At 39.0% G+C, this 16,554-nt stretch overlaps 1 protein-coding gene across 1 annotated transcript in view; it reads right to left on the bottom strand.

The window, feature by feature from the left end:
• Positions 1 to 8,563: 8,563 nt before the first annotated feature.
• The window catches only part of IL13RA1 (interleukin 13 receptor, alpha 1), a 94,880-nt gene continuing 86,889 nt past the window's right edge, over positions 8,564 to 16,554 (bottom strand). The window contains exon 16 of the mRNA XM_006893815.1: positions 8,564 to 8,662. Coding sequence (XP_006893877.1) covers positions 8,564 to 8,662 — 99 coding nt within the window. The remainder of the gene's footprint in view (positions 8,663 to 16,554) is intronic.

Here is a 16,554-nt window from a genome sequence, read left to right as displayed (position 1 = left end):
ATTTACAAAGAATTTTTTTTTCATTTACCATTACAGACTTCCCCTTCCACCTTTATTAAATTATAATGTTCTGTCCTGAAATGTTAATTGTAATACACATAATGTTTGATCATTATTCATTTAAGATTGGCCTTTTCTTCACCTATTCTAATGCAGTGTTCGTTCATTATCTAGCCATTCTTTTCTTGCTCTCTTCCATCCTCTGTAACCCTATTTTTGTAACATTGGTCTTTTACAGAATTTGTCCTTTCACTCAGCGTAATGACCTCTAGACATACCCATGTTGTGCAGTGCTTCCCAAGTTCTTCTTTATTCTTCAATGCTGTGTAATACTCCACTGTGTAGCACTGTTTCTCTATGCCTTCATTTGCTGATGGGCACTTGGGCTGCTTTCATCTCTTTGCTATTTGAATAATGCTGCAATAGACATGTATGTGCCTACACATCTGTTCATGTTACTAAAGAGCAAGGATGTCAGTTGAAGACTAAGTTTTGTCTGATTCAAGCCATGGCACTTTCCATTGCTTCATATGCATGTGAAAGTTGGACAATGCATAAGGAAGATCAAAGAAGAATTTATATCTTTGAATTGTGGTATTGGAAAACAATGAATATTGAACAGACAACCAGAACACCACCGCCATCACCACCACCAAATCTGTCTTAAAAGAGGCAGTCGGGGTAGTCCTTAGAGAAAGAGATGGTGAAACTCTGTCTCACATTCTTTTGGGCACTTTATCAAATGGGACCAGTCCTTTAAAAAGGACTTGGAAAGGTAGAGGGTCAGTGAAGGAGAGGAAAAATCTCAACAAGATGGCTTAAGGAGAGTAAAGACTGGACAGATGGTGCAAGATTGGGCAAAGTTTCAATCTGTTGCACATGGGGGTCTTCATGAATCAGAGTTGACTCCACAGCACCTAATGACATGCAACCACACCATGTTGGTCACAAAAGTACCAAAAAAGTAGCATGGTATTTAAGCCCTTGACTGCTAAGCAAAAGGCTCATGGTTCAAACCCACCAGTTGCTCTGAAGACGAAAAACGATACATACAGTGCTCATCAGTAAAGATTTACAGCAACCCTATGAGTCACAGTTGACTCAATGGCATATAACAACAATCGGGGGTTCTACTCTGCTCTATCGGGTTGCTACGAGTTGAAATCAACAGTAGTGGGCTTGTAGTTCTATCTCTATAAGATCTGCAAGGTCCCCTTTGCCATATAAAGTGACATAATTACAGGTACCAAGAATCAGGACATAGTTATCTTTGGGGGCCATTCTGTCAACTGCACTTCTGGATGCAAGAATAAAAATCATTAGGGTTCAAAGCTCAGTATCAAGAAAACAAAGATTCTCACTACTGGGCCTATTGGCAGCCTCATAATAGACGTTGAAGAGGTTGAGATTGTTAATAGCTTAGTTTGCTTGGCTCCACAGTCAACACTTTTGGTACCAGCAGCCGGGAAAGAAAAAGATGACTTGCATTAGGGAAAGTCTACTGTAAGTGCAATGACGTCAGTGTGGAGAATAAGGTGCACCCGATCCAGGCCATGGAAAAAACACACACACACACACACACACACACACACTCTGCCAGGAAAACAAACAAATTCATCCTAGAAAGGGTGAGACCAGACTACTCCTTGGAGACAAGAATTTTGAAGCTCCATCTGACGTACTTTGGGCATGTTGCTAACAGGGACCAGTCCTTGGAGAGGGGCATTATGCTTGGGAGTGTAGAGGGACAGGACAGTGCAGGAGGTGAAGACCCTCACTGAGATAGATTGACTCAGTGACTGGAGTAATGGGGGTATGTGTGTCAGAGACAGTGAGGTTGGCTCAGGATAGAGAAGAGTTCTGAGCTGTTGTACATAGGGTCGCTATGAGTCACAGGTGACTTGATGGCACATAACAACAACATATATGATAGCAATCTGGAACAAGAGGTGCATTGCAAAATGAACTGGGGGGCAGGGAAGGCAGGCGGAGGGATGAAAATGTACAATGAATGAATAATAAAGAGTGATCACATTATACCACCCCCAAAAAAGAGTATAAGGAAGAATAAGACAGAGTTTGCTGTTTTTATTATAAACGCTAACACTCTGACTTTTGAAATTATATATACATGCATTCTTTTGATCATATAAAAAAAGAAAAAGTCAAATGACCAAATTTGAAGGTACTGAATGCAAATGGCCTCTATTTTAGGCAATATATCAAATGTAATAATCATGCTATCTCTGCATAATTAAGGAGCTCTGGTGTCCTAGTGGCAAGAAGTTGTGCTGCAATCCTGAAGGTATGCAGTTGAGGCCAACAGATTGCCTCTGAAAGTCCACTGGAGGGTCAGCTATAGGTCGATTCTGACTCTATGGTACCCAACATCAACATGCATAATTATTACATTGGATACTTGATACTTTTTACTGGGGAGCTCTGGTGACCTAGTGGTAGGGAGGTGTGCTGTCAGCCCAAAGGCACTCAGTTCGAATCCACCAGCTGCTCCACAGGAGAAAGCTGGGCAATCTCCTCCTGTACAATTTACTACCTCTACTACAAAGCTGCGGGAGGGTCAGTTATGAGTCAGTTCTAACCTGATGGCACATAACAAACAATATGTACAGTATATGTTTGTATTCCATGTAAAATAACCCAAGATATGCAAAGTATGGTAAGAAATATTTGTTGAGTACAACCGTGGCTAGGCCCTTGCAATATCAATTCCCTCATTCTTACCATTGTATTGGAGGGGCTGCTCTTCCTGTTACCTTGCCAGTTACTGCTAATGCTATCAGGAGCAAGAGGCTATCACACTTCTTTGGGTTATGAAACAAAAGTCATCATCTTGCCCATGATTTGATGTGAAAATTAATAGAGGCTATCTAATCTAACCTCTTTGCTTTTGCAGATAATACTGATGACCATAGAAAGGAATGAGTCTTTCACAATGTCACAGGGCTGGTGTCTGTCACTAAGTTCCTGACTTCCAATTGAACTCTCCAAGTTATTACCAACACTATGAATCAGGGGTAGGATTATAAATGACTAAGTCTAACATCTTCATTTCACAAATGGCCAGCAGGCCCAGACAGAAGGCATCTGCCCAAGGTCACTGGAACTCCTAAATTCTAATACAGGTTTCTTTCTCCTGAACAAGTAGCCTTTCTTTGATTAATCACCTGACACTGAGCCAAATATTATTCTCTTCTAGATCCCAATACCTAGTACATTGCCTCATACATAGCTGAATGAATGTGCAAATGAATCCTGAGACACCTTAAGAAACCACTTTTAACTCAAATTACTTCAAGTTTTAAGCAGTCTTCTAGCTGATAAAACAATGTGGAAAGAACATAAAATGTTTCTCCTTTAAGTATTTGCCTCTTTAGGATTAAGCAAATGCATCACTGGCTGCATGTTACAGGCTTTTAAAGTTAGACTTGTTTTTCCGTTTGGTCTTGGTCACCTACTACCTATGTGATCTCAAACACAATCATTTTCTTTTCTTTCTCTTAAAAAAATTATTTATTTTTGTTTTTCTCCCCACTAGTTTATTTACAAAATTCTAACACAAATTTGAACAAATTCTTTCCATTTCCCTCACCCCCCAACCATCAAATTGTACAACCCAATGATTAATCTCCCTCTCCCCCTGCACATCCACATCCCTCTGTTTCCAGCCTCTCCCACCCCTCCTGGATCCTTATACTCCTTCTACAACAACGCTCTTATACGGTATTTATCCGTGTGGGACTGAGTGAGTTCACTCAGCATAATTCAAACACAATAATCTTCAAAGTCTCTGTTTCTTCATCTGTAACAACCATAACACAATCTATCTCACAGGACTGTCAGGGAGATTAAGCGAAATAACCTTGGCACATACACACCACTCAACTTCCTTTGTTTCTAGAATAGCCCACCAGCTGGCCCACAGGACAAAGATGGGCAATCGCCTCCTGTAAGATTTCAAGCCTCTGAAAAACCCACTGAAGGGTCAGCTATGAGAGTCACTTCTGACTCAACAGCAATGAATGAGTCAAGAGACTAGGGAGCACTAGTGGCGTATGTAACCGAAAGGCTGTGCCTCTCTGTCAGCTTGCACTCACCAGCAGCTCCTTGGAAGAAAGATAGATCATCCCCTCTTGTGTGATTAACAGCCTCCTGAAAAACTGCTGGTGGGTCAGCTATTGAGGTGGTTCCAAATCAATCCCAATGAGTAAATCTACCTAATAGAATACTGAAAACGAATAGTAAAATATTTTCCTGTTGCTAATGGTAAACTTAAAAATATGACCATTAGGAAAGACAGCTAAAGGCCAAAGATCTTTCAAGAACAAATCATCTTGGGAACTGTTGTCAAAAATCTGTAGCATATCCAAACATCCGTGAAATTCCTCCCTTGTTTAACATTAAAACACATGATACAGCTACAGTATTTCCAAGAAATGGACTTTTCTTGGCATAACTATCGCTTAAAAAGAAAACAGTTATCTGAAAGAAATATTCTAGTTATCTTGATTTTGTCCCAAAGTACTAATACTCTGTCCAAAAGAACTAATATTCTAGTAACCTAATATTAGTATGTGTAGAAAGTTGAGTTTGCAAAAGCAGGAATTTCTGCCAACAAAATGGATACCGACTTGGAACACAAATGGGTTTAGGTCATTCTGACCCCTTTCCTCCTGGGAGGAGGTGACTGCATTTGCAGCTCCACGAGTTTTTCCACAGATCCCCTACAGACAATCTCAAAGATCTTCAGTGAATGTTTCTTGTTGAATACTCGGATGTATTAAGGGTCAGAAGGAAGTCTCTAACACCTTACTTAACTAGAGATCGTATTCCAGATTCCTCTTAAATACTTCCAGATAGTTACAGAAATAACCTGGCCAATATTCAAACCTCCAACCCTCACCCTAGGGGATGGATCCTTTGTCCAAGTTTCTAGGGAGTTACATTGCCAATCCCACAGTGGGCAGATGGAATCCACCAGCTGCTCTTCAGGAGAAAGATGGGCAATCTCCTTGGCTTCAACTTGACAGTAATGAGTTTGAGAAAGATTCAGAGTAATTAACATTTGTGATCACACTGAAGACACACCCACTTAACACAAAGGCGAAAGATACCCTCCGGGCCATCTAAACCATTATGCTGTATATCTAGAAAATATTAAAGTATACAATCAATTCTTAAGATGGCAGCTATTGAACACTGGTTTTCTCAATCTCAAAACTACTCTGTAATACTAACAAGGAAAGATATTTTTCCAAAGAATCCAAAGAAAAAAGCAATCTGGGGGGAAGCGAGGAGGAAAATGTACAACAATGAAGGACTGGAAACCCAAATTCTTTATAAACTTTCATTAAAATATCAATTAAAAAAATCCCTACTCTGTAATACTATTCACTTGTTGTCAGAAGTCCTCACCACATATACCATGAGTCTCCTTAAGCACATTAGACTCTGTTTTAAGTTTAAAATTAGGAAGGCCCCATTCTCCATTTCTATTAATTGTTCTAAACACAAATTATAAAGTTCTTATCTATCTTTAGGTACTGACTGCAAAGCCTATACCATTAAACTATGCACACAGTTATATCAGAAAACAGACAAACCCAGAACAGCAGGGACATTTATCAAATGTTCTAAGAGAAAATGGTCACGTTGGAATTTCTTTAAAAAAAATTCATTTATTCTTTCAACTCCAATTTCCTATACCACCCTTTTCTCATAGCATAACCCCTTCCCCCAAATAAGACTAAAACACTTGGGTGACATACAAAAAGACATTTCATATTTATTTCACACAAGCTTTCATATAAGAAGTTAAATGAAATGATCCCTAGTTGACAGCATTACCAAAAATAGTCCTATAGTCCTGTTTCACATTCCCTTCAGTGCCCAGATGAAGAAAAGTGTATCTGGATATAAGAATGGCAATCTGTACAGTGGGTTTACTTGTGTATGTGTGGAGGGGAGTAAAACCCATACACGTTAAACAAAAAGAAATAAATGAACCCAATGGTTTCCTACCAGCAATGGGCATCCCACTGATGTGCTGAAGTCTCTAAGGACCCTCAAGTTTTGGGGCTCATTTCTCAGCAACAGTCCTAGGTACACACATAACTTCCCTTTCCTCCCTCAGCTTTTTCACTGCTATGATAGAAGCAAAGTGCAATTTCTCCACTCCTGGGCTTTGTGACCGCATCAGTAGTTCTCTGAGTAACTAGAATGTCAAAGCATCCCCACCTCTCAACTGTCATCTAATCAAGTTAACAGTAATAACGGCTTTGAGTGAGGTGTTTTGTCTCCCAGAATGATGAAGATGATGATGGTGATTATAACCTGGCCAGGAGGGAATCTCATTTCTACAGAGGAAAACCAATTACTCCTTCTAGACTACAAATGAACAAAATGGAACACGCACAGTTCCAGTCTCCCAGCTTCAACCTGGCCTCCAAAATGAATGTCCTGGAAGGAAATAACTTGACCTCTACCACTGTGCTGAGGAAGCCCAATTTCCTCAGAAAAGTCAAGGCAGTGCTGTTCTGTTCTTTCACAGTAGAAGAAGTATGTGGCCACTTTTGCCCTAATAGATAGGGAGCAGAGATCTCAGACTTCCCCTCCCTAATGGGCAGGAATTGCAAGCAGAATAATCTTACTGACTATGAATGAATAAACATCTCAAGAACTTGTGATATAGTTCCTTCCAGTAATTTGAGTGTGGTTTATGAGAGACAGACTGGGTGGGTGAAGCACCTCTTACTTCTCACACTTCAGATTTGGAGGAATGAGGAAGGAGAGAGGAGGCCTGGTGGCCCAGTGGGTTACATTCTGGATGGTTGTTCAAAAGGTTGGCTGTTCAAATCCACTAGGTGCTCGGTGGGAGAAAAAAATGTGTAGTCTCTTTCCACAAAGATTTATAGCCCCGGAAACCTCATGGAAATGACAAAAAGGCAGTGAGTTTGGGCTTTTGTTTTAGAAGGAGGAGGAGAGGAAGCACATATGGCTACAGAGTGGTGATGGGAAAGCAGGGAACCCTAATATATGCAAAAATACTGAGTATAAAGATTAGTGCCTAGGATGGCTATCAACACAAAACAGGAAACCCACAAATATCCATATTTAAGGCTAAAGAGGAATCCTTGACGGTGGAGTTGCTAGGACATTGTGCTTCCTAACCCAAAGGCAGTATCTCTCCAACAGTTCGAATCCACCAGCTGTTCTGAGGGATACAGGTGGATAATCTCCTCCTGTGTGATTTACAGCCTCTGAAAACTGCCTGAAATCAGTTCCAACTCAACAGCCATGAGCTTAATTTTTTTTTATAGTTTTAATTTTTTTTAAAGGCGGGGGGGGGGATACAACTATTTTTCCCCTACTCAAACAAACAGCACAGCCCTAAGTGAAGACAATACCATATTTGTGTTTTAAAAAACAATAACACGTAAAGAAACATTAAATGCTGAAAACCATGACAAAAATGTGGACTCACACAGAAGTTACAAAACAGGCAAGAGGTGGCCACGGCTCCTCAGGCTGCAAACACTTGACCTAAGATGGACATTCTCCTGGCCCTCTAGGTGTTCTAAGCAAATTGTTATCAATTTCCAGTGAAAGGTAGAGGGGTGGGCTACACTGAGGGAAATGTAATGGTGGAGTTTAGAAGATTTGAAAAGTGGTGGGTGAAGGTCAGGAAGGGGTTAAGCACTAAGAAGTCCCAACTCGATTTTAAGGGAGTCTGGTGCCTCAAACCCGGGGAGGTCTGGCACAAGCCAGGGGCATGGCGAAGACTTGATTTGAGTTGCTGTGGTGAAGGAAAACTATTAGAGACTGCATAACACTCAGCGGGTCATTCTGACTCCACTTCTTTCGGAAGATGCCGTGGTTTTGAAAGGTTTTCCTAAAGACTTTGCTTCCACCTTTTCTGCATCTGTCATCACTATGGTCCACACTAATTTCTGGGGCTTTGGCAGCCACAGTAAGTGCTGTGGAAGGGGATGCTGGGCTCTGGACTGTTAAGAACTATACCAGCAACAATCACAACTCAACAGGATCCCAAATGACAGAGAATAGATTTTATCAATTTCGTTTGCTTAGATGTTCTCAGTGACTTACGCTTGGCATTGGCCACTTGGCACCCAACAGGAGTTCCACCAAACAAATAAAAACTTATTGGTGCTGTTTGGAGACAAAGCGTACAAAGCAGTTAATGGATCCCTCAAGGAAGGCGTCACTGCTCGTCGTAAGAGCCCTACAGCCATCAGCACTCTGTGCTTTCTGCCTCCTGCATTGAAGCCCTTTGCCCAGGCTGTTTGCTTTTATCATTCAATGAGGATGGCTCCACTCTCTTCTACAAAGGATTCCATTATTACTTCAGGGGTGTGTTTTGGTTTTGGCGACGATTCAATATGAAGACCTGTGTCTCTTGTGAGCTGCCTGGTTTTTTTAACTATTCTGGTAGTTTCCATTTCCACTCAAGGAAGGTCCAAGATAACAAATGGAGATCAGGATGAATATTCACAGGATCACACTGAAAGTAAAAAATAAATTATCCTCATTGAGGAGAGCTGCCTCTCTTCAGGTTTTCTATCAGCACTACAGAGTCGGTTTCTTCTTTGGTTTGCTTCTCATAGATGTCATACTTCTTCCAGTGCTAAAAGAAAGGGGGAAAACAGCAACACAAACATAGTAAGTTAGCTAAACAGGATTCCCCGCCCGCACCCGAGCACTCAAAACCCACACTTAGTTTTAGGTTTGCATGCATGGAACGACGAGTTTTCCTGCCCACCTCCCTCAAATGGGAATGGTCATTAAGTGGGAGGAGTGCAGCAGCATGGGACTGTTAAGTTATATTAAAAATGGTTGTTTTAAGATAAAGAAATTAGGACTTTTTCCAAAACTGGAAACAACACCTTCTTATTTTCACTTGGACAGGAATCTTTTTATTTTCTTATTTTTTAAATATTCTTTTCTTACATTTAATGGGAATTAAGCTGCTCTTTCAAACAATGAACAATCTGAAGCCTTTCTGAAATGAGAAACAAAAATCTTTTGAAGAAGGAGGGAAAAGGTAATATACTTTCCTTGCTTCAACTGTTTCACTTGTCCGTAAGGCCTTAGCTTTATGTTATAGCACTCAGATTTAATTGGAGGGAGTGGTTACAGTTACATACAATTGTCAAAACTCTTCAAAGGGCCCACTTTGAAAGAGTGCATTCTATTGCATATGTATAATATTTCAGTGATGTCTTGTAAAAAAACAATATGAAAAGAATTATACAACCTTAAAATAATGGCTTGTTTTTTCAGTAAACAGCACTGAAATAAATACCTGGCTATGTATTTGACAAAGAAAGATAAGCACTATCTTACAGCCTGCAAAAATAAATTTATGATTGATTAAAGGCTCAAAAGTATATAGGGGAACAATTCTATAACTATGGGGCTGGGAACAGCTTTGTACATGTGAAAAATAAAGACTTGATTGCATAAAAAAATTTTAGAAAGTTTTGAACATCAGTGTTATTTGTTAGGTGCTGACACATCAACTATGACTCGTAGTGACCCTATGAACAATAGATGGGAACAGTGTCCTACCCTTCACATCGTCACTATAACTACCATGCTCAAGCCCACTGCTACAGTCACTGGGTCAATTCATCATTAACTGCCCTAAATACAACACAAAGGTAAGCATACATAATAAGCTAAAGGGTTGGGATACAGAAAGAGCTCTTAAAAGTCAAGAAAAAACATGAATGCTGTAGGAGAAAATGAGACGACAAAAAGAATTACACACACAAAAACCAACTTAATAGATAATAAACATGAAAAACCAGATAATTGGATATATAAAAATAAAGATCAAACAACTTTGTTATCTATCAAATTGGCACTGATTAGGAAAACCAGGTATCATAATGTTGATAAAAGTGTGGAAATACCCATTACTACTACATACTGCTAGGTGGTATATAAATTGGTATAAGCCTGGTTGCAATCTGTGTTCCCTGTTAAAATGGTAAGTGCATGTATCCTAATGCCCTATATTTACTCACTACAAAATAATCAGACTCTACATACATGACTTGGTTTTTAATTGAAAAGGACTTCATGTTTGTTTTTGCAAATCAGCACCTCAAGTATAACCTCTGCATATTACACTGGATGTAAAGAGTCCCTCCTTTATTTAACCAGTATCCTTTAGTTGTTATTGTTATCTGCCCCAGACTCATTCTAACTCCATGTGTTAGAAAGACCTGCTCCATAGGGCTTTCTTGGTTGCTATCTTTACAGAAGAAGACTGCCAGGTCTTTTTTCTTGTAAAGTCCATGGGTGGATCTGAACCACCAATTTTTCAGTTAGCAGCAAACTGCAAAACACTGTACCACCCAGACTCTAATTTGGTATCCTTAATGGACTTTTAACTTACACAGTCTTTTGAGATGATCATTTGTCATCATCAATTAGAGCTTAAAATGTACATACCCCACCTTAACATATCAATCTTATATATTGTCCCAAGAGATTAAAAAACTTATTGCTGTCAGGCTGAAACCAATTCATAGCTGACCTTCTATTGGGCCTTCTGAGTCTGTATACTGCACAGAAGGCAACTACCCCTCTTTCTCCTGAGGAGCAGATAGTGGATTCAAATATCTTGCCTTTGGGGTTGGCAGTACAACTCCTTATCCACTAGAGCCCACTCAGAGAAGAAGCTAATGTGAACAGACTCAAAAGCAGGACAGGGATTAACACATAAAAAGAAGAAGAAAGAATGTTCAGATAAAAGCAGAGGAGAGTGACAGGGCCAGGATTATTTGAAAAAGTACCTTACCAGATTTTTGGCAATTTTGGAAAATAACAGGAATTGGAAGTTTTATAGCTATGAAACAGTGAAGAAAATGATCACTAACTCAGGTCTCCTTCTAAATGCACAGGAAGAATGAGTTCACTTAAAAAATGATCCACCAAAAAATATCTTTACATAATGAAAATATCCTGGTAATTCAGGGGAATATGATAATATAATACTTCATAATCAGTTAAAATACATTAAGAAGCTGAATAAAAAAATTACAATATATTGAAGAGTATCATAAATCAGAGTGAGAACTGATAAATGTGATGGTAGCACTTAGAAAAGGATGACAAAGAGAACAGTAATTTTAGAAATGAAGTTTAAGCTAGAACACAAATGCAAATAAGCACAATAGATAACTTTTCAAGAAAAAAGGAAGATAAAAAGGAGGGTTTGTGGGGGCGTTTTTAATCAAAAGAGGATAAAACGAAAATTAAATTGCTCGCTCTGTGAACTTTCACTAAAAGCCAATAAATTTTTTTTTTTAAAAAAGTCTTCAACTTGTCATCTGAGCTACAGATTTTGGATTCACCAGTCCCTGAAATCTCATTAGTCAGCAGAGGGTGCCAGGCTGTTGCCCACCCCACAGATTGGTTGAACCTACTACCAATTTATGAAACTACAGATTCATCAGTCCCTATTACAACCATCTGAACCTGCAAAAACCTTTAGCCTATTGCCGACCCCATGGGTTTAGACTGAGCTATGGGGGACAAGGGAATTCAAATAAAACCCAACAAACAAAACAAGTAAATAATCTGTTACAGTGAGGTGAACATCACAGCCGAAATGGCTTCTAAGAACACATTCATCTTTTCAAGTGTCCCTTTCCATTTTTAAAGCGTGGATGACCACCTTCATTTCTATCCTTCATCGATAACTATGCACTTTCTCTGAGGGCTCTATGAACATAATCACATAAAGCAAGAGAACCAAAAGCAAAGGCTCAAACCCATAATTCAATTTTTTTAAATTTCATGGCCGTCCAATCTCAAAATTGCATATAGAAAAAGAAAATGCACAAAATTACCACTTTATAATTTGACCACTACCCCATTAATTTTTAAATAAGGTAATAAATAATAAAATACTGGCCTACAAATGAAAACTATTCATAGATGATATGGGAGGAGGGAAATTGGTGTTCATCAGACTAAAACAACTGGTTTGGGGTGGTTAGTCATCTAATCCTAGAAAATCCCCCCTTTTCAAAGGCTTTTACATTTTAAAGACTCAAATGCAGGGAATTGGTGAAACATTCACTGAGTCTCAATGTCAGAATCCTTTCAGGATTTGGTCAAGATATTTTCCATAGAAGTGAAATGAGTTCATTGTACCCAAGCGTCATGCAAAACCACTCACGCTTTTATGTACAAGTCAAATGATTTCATGCTTTAGCTCTTGTCAGATCAACATTCAAAACAGGAAATTGTGTAACATAAATCGCAGATCCTCCCATGTTAAATCCTCACAGCTTAAAAAAAAAGAGAGATCTGAGTGTGGTGGTTGTGCTTGTTGTTAGGTGCTGTTGAAACAGCTACACCTCATAGCCACTCTGTGTGCAATAGAGCTTAGTGGTGGTAAAGGGGGTAATGTGGTACTATTTGATGTGGATATTATTCCAATTCTTGATATTATAAAGTTATACTTAAAAGGCAAGAATGAAAAATGGATCCTACTTTCCTAGCACGAATTGGATTTCAGAATGACCAGAGACCAGCTGAAGGCGAAAGTGCCACCCTATCCTATCACAGTAGATGAAAAGATAGAATGAAAAAAAAAAAAACCATCCTTCACAATCCCTAATAAAATTACTGATTCAGTAAAAGATGCATCAAATAGTGCAGGAAGGAATTAACTGAAGAGTTGATGGGGTGGGGGGGCACCAACATAAAAGAACATCCCAGATTATCTTCACATGGAAAACAAATATGGGTAGCAGGAGGGCATGCTGTTATCACCCTAAAAACAGCATTCCATCATGGTAGGATGCTCAGGTGGCCTAGTGGTAAGGAGTTGTAATATCAACCCTTAAACAGGTAGTTCAAATCCACGAGCTGCTCCATGGGAGAAAGATGGACAATCTCCTACTGTGGGATTTATAGCCTCTGAAAATTCACTGGAGAGTCAGCTATTAAGTTGGTTCCGACAACATAATGGCAGGGTTAACAAATATGTTTCCTGGCAATAGGGATGGCTGGAAGCTTTTGAATATGGACTGCATGTTAGTTCATAGTAAAAAACGCTATTTCTTTGAAAAATACGCATACTCTCATTACCATCAAGTTGGAACCAACTCAAAGTTGACCCTCCAGCAGGATTTTGGAGGCTACAAATCACATGGGGGGAGACTGTCCATCTTTCTCCTTTGGAGCAACTGGTGGATTCAAACCAGTACAGACGCAACTCCCTAAGGTAAATGCCACCAGAGCTCTTTGAAAGCACAGTCATGGTATTTTAGCTATGTGGGAAAACAAAATTTTCAAAGGTCTATGTTGCTCATGTTAGGTGCCACTGAGTCAGTTCCAAATCATAATGGTCCTGCATACAACAGAATGAAATACTCCGGTCCTGTTCATCCTTGCAGTCATTTTTGAAAATATATACTGAAGTTAAAAGGGAAAATAAATACCAGCAGGATTTGGACGTCAGCTCCAAGTTAGAAAGCTGTTTTCCAATCAAGAATGCAAACCTGGCACAGTACTTAAAATGTAACTAGTTTCCAAGAAGAAGGGATGATTAGATCAGTTTCATGGATGAAGAGAAACTCAGAGAAAAGGCAATTCCCTCTCCACCTTCCTCAACTCCACCCCCATCCCCAAATATGGCTAGGAGCCCAATTCGTCACAAAGAAAAACAAACAGCAAAGCAAAAGGAAGAAACACTGTTGGCCAAAACGTTGCCACAGTGAAGAACAAAACATCATCAAAACACTACAAACCTGAAGGAAAGCTATACTGACTGAAGACTTAATTTGGGGCCACGCCTAAGAAAATGTTTAAGACTCCCTGTGAATGGTAGTGTGGAAGAAAAAGTGTTAAGGTTTCCTTAGACTAAGAGTCAGTAACTTTGGGTCAGAATGGCTCCTAAAATTAGGTTCTTCAATTACCTCTCTGGCCAAACCAAATCCCACGGCTGGGAGAGGACTCTCACTCATGGTAACCCTCCACTGGGTTTCAAAGGTTATAAATCTTAAGGGAAGGGCACTGTCTCATTTTTCTCCCACAGAGCAACTGGAAGATTCAAACTGCTGACCTCTGGGTTAGCGGCCCACCACACCACATTTTCTGTAGCTCCTGATACCTTCATCTCTAAACTGAGAGGGTTAGATGAGAATTTAGGGGCTTGGAAATTTATAACAAAAAGTAAATACTTAAACATGTAAACAGCTGCCTCATTAGATGGCCTCTAAGGTCATGTACATTCTATAATTAGATGATTCCAGAAGTAAAAGCCATGCTGCTGCATATGCAGTTCACTGGTGAGGATTGCTGCTATGTTCAAAAAAGGGAGTGGAGATTTATTCCTTGGGTTAATAAATTGTTTTTGTTGTGTACCACAGAGTTGGATCCGACCCAAAGGTGACCCTCTGGTGGGTTTTCAGAGGCAGTTAATCTTATGGAAAGAGACTGCCCATCCTTCTCGGGCTTACCCTATGTGGCATTTTATTATTAATTTCCGTTGAATGCACTTAATTTGTTTACTGGTCGACCACCACCACAAACAAAAATACTTTATGCTTTTAGCAGTCCATCTTGTTAGCCTATGTGTCTCACTACATTACAGGATTATCCAACTCTTCGAAACAAAAGCCAAGTAGTATCCTCTATATAGCAAATGGGGAGAAAAGTGACTTTCCCAACTCTGAGAAAGAGAATTGATTTGATTTTGCTGTCAATGTTACCATCATTTACTTGATCACCAAGACCTAAACCTGAAATTCTTTTTTGTTCTCTCCACTTTTCATCATCCACACAGAATCAAGTCATAATGATTTTTCTTTAGCAATGACTCTTGTATCAATCTCCTTTGCTACCACCTAAGTTCAAGTCCCTATTAGTTCTCAGACCTGGATGACTATAATGTTCTTTGTAGCCTTAATGACTGGTACAGGGATTCTTTTTTAATTGTAAGTAATATGTGTTCATTACAGGTTATCTGGAAAACTCAGGAAAAGAAGAAAGAAAATACTACCAATTATCCATAATTCTTCTGCCTGAGATGACCATTTCGACTCATTTCCTTTCAATCATTGTTCTGTGTATATATTAAAATGCTTCTAATAAAAATAAAGGTAGTAATAAACATACATATTTATGTATTAAATTGTTTTACTATTTCTATATTAAATATTATATATTATATATTCATTCCATAATATACAACAAATGCATGCATTTAAGTATTACATTACTTTAATAGTATGAATTACTTTCTTTGTGAATGTTAACTACTCTTTATTTTTTCCCTTTTTAAAAATTTATTCATTCATTGTTGCACATTGTCCTCCCTCCCTCTTCTTCAGCCCTCCCCCGATCCACTCTGCAATACACCTCCTGTTTCAGATTGTTGTAATACACATAATATCTAATCATATATTCCTTTTGGACAGTTCTTCCCCTCATTTGTTCCAAATGCAGTGTTCATTATCTATCCACTCTTTCCCTAGTCTCCCTCAACCTCCCATGCCAGTCCTATTTTATAACAATGGTGTTATGCAGTATTTGTCCTTTTTTGACCGAGATATTTCACTCAGTATAATGTGTTTCTGGCTGTCCCATACTGTATAATATTTTATTATTTCATTGTTTTTCAATGCTGCTAGTGTTCCATTGTGTGAATATACTATAGTTTTTCCTATTCATTTGTTTATTGATGTGCACTTGTGTTGCTTCCATCTCTTTACTATTGTGAAAAACGTAGCAATAAACATGGGTGTGCACACATCTGTTTTCAGTTGTGGTTCTAACTTCTTTAGAATATATTCCCAGTCATGAAATTGCTGGGTCAAAGGTATTTCTTATTTCCAACTTTTTGAGAAAGTGCCAGACCACCTTTCATAGTGGTTGTACCATTTTACATTCCCACCAGCAGTGGACAAGAGTTCTAATCTCCCCAGCATTGTTTGCTGCACTGGTTAAACTTTGCTATTTTTGCTGGGGTGAGGTGGATCTCACAGTTGTTTTGATTTGCATCTCTCTGATAGCCAGGGATTTTGAACATTTCTTTGTGTGTGTGTTTGGCATCTGATGTCTTCTTTGGAGAAGTAATAGTATGTATTACTTTGATATATATGCAGTAAATATTATATTAAAGCATTTATGTATTAAATGACAGTATTTAATACTTCATATTTAATGTATTTGGCCTTGTGGTAAGAAGCTGTGCTATAATCTCAGAGTCATGTGGTTTAAATCCACGAGCTGCTCCAGGGGAGAAGGATGAGCGGTCTCCTCTCATGTGATTTACTGCCTCTGAAAACCTGCTGGAGGGTCAGCTATGGGTCGGTTCCAATACACAATACCACCATTAATGTATTAAATGTTAAGTATTTTGTATATACATTTAATGCTGTTGTTTTTGTTGTTGTGTATCACTGTGTCACGCCATGAGAGTTCCCTTATAAGGTCATAGTTTGTCAGAACTCCTCTTTCCCAACCTTCTACTTCCATAGTATAGCAATT

This window comes from Elephantulus edwardii, unplaced genomic scaffold (genome assembly GCF_000299155.1).
Source record: "Elephantulus edwardii isolate Elephantulus edwardi_28Jun2011 unplaced genomic scaffold, EleEdw1.0 scaffold00131, whole genome shotgun sequence".
NCBI lineage: Eukaryota > Metazoa > Chordata > Mammalia > Macroscelidea > Macroscelididae > Elephantulus > Elephantulus edwardii.
This window is presented reverse-complemented; position numbering and strand designations above follow the sequence as displayed.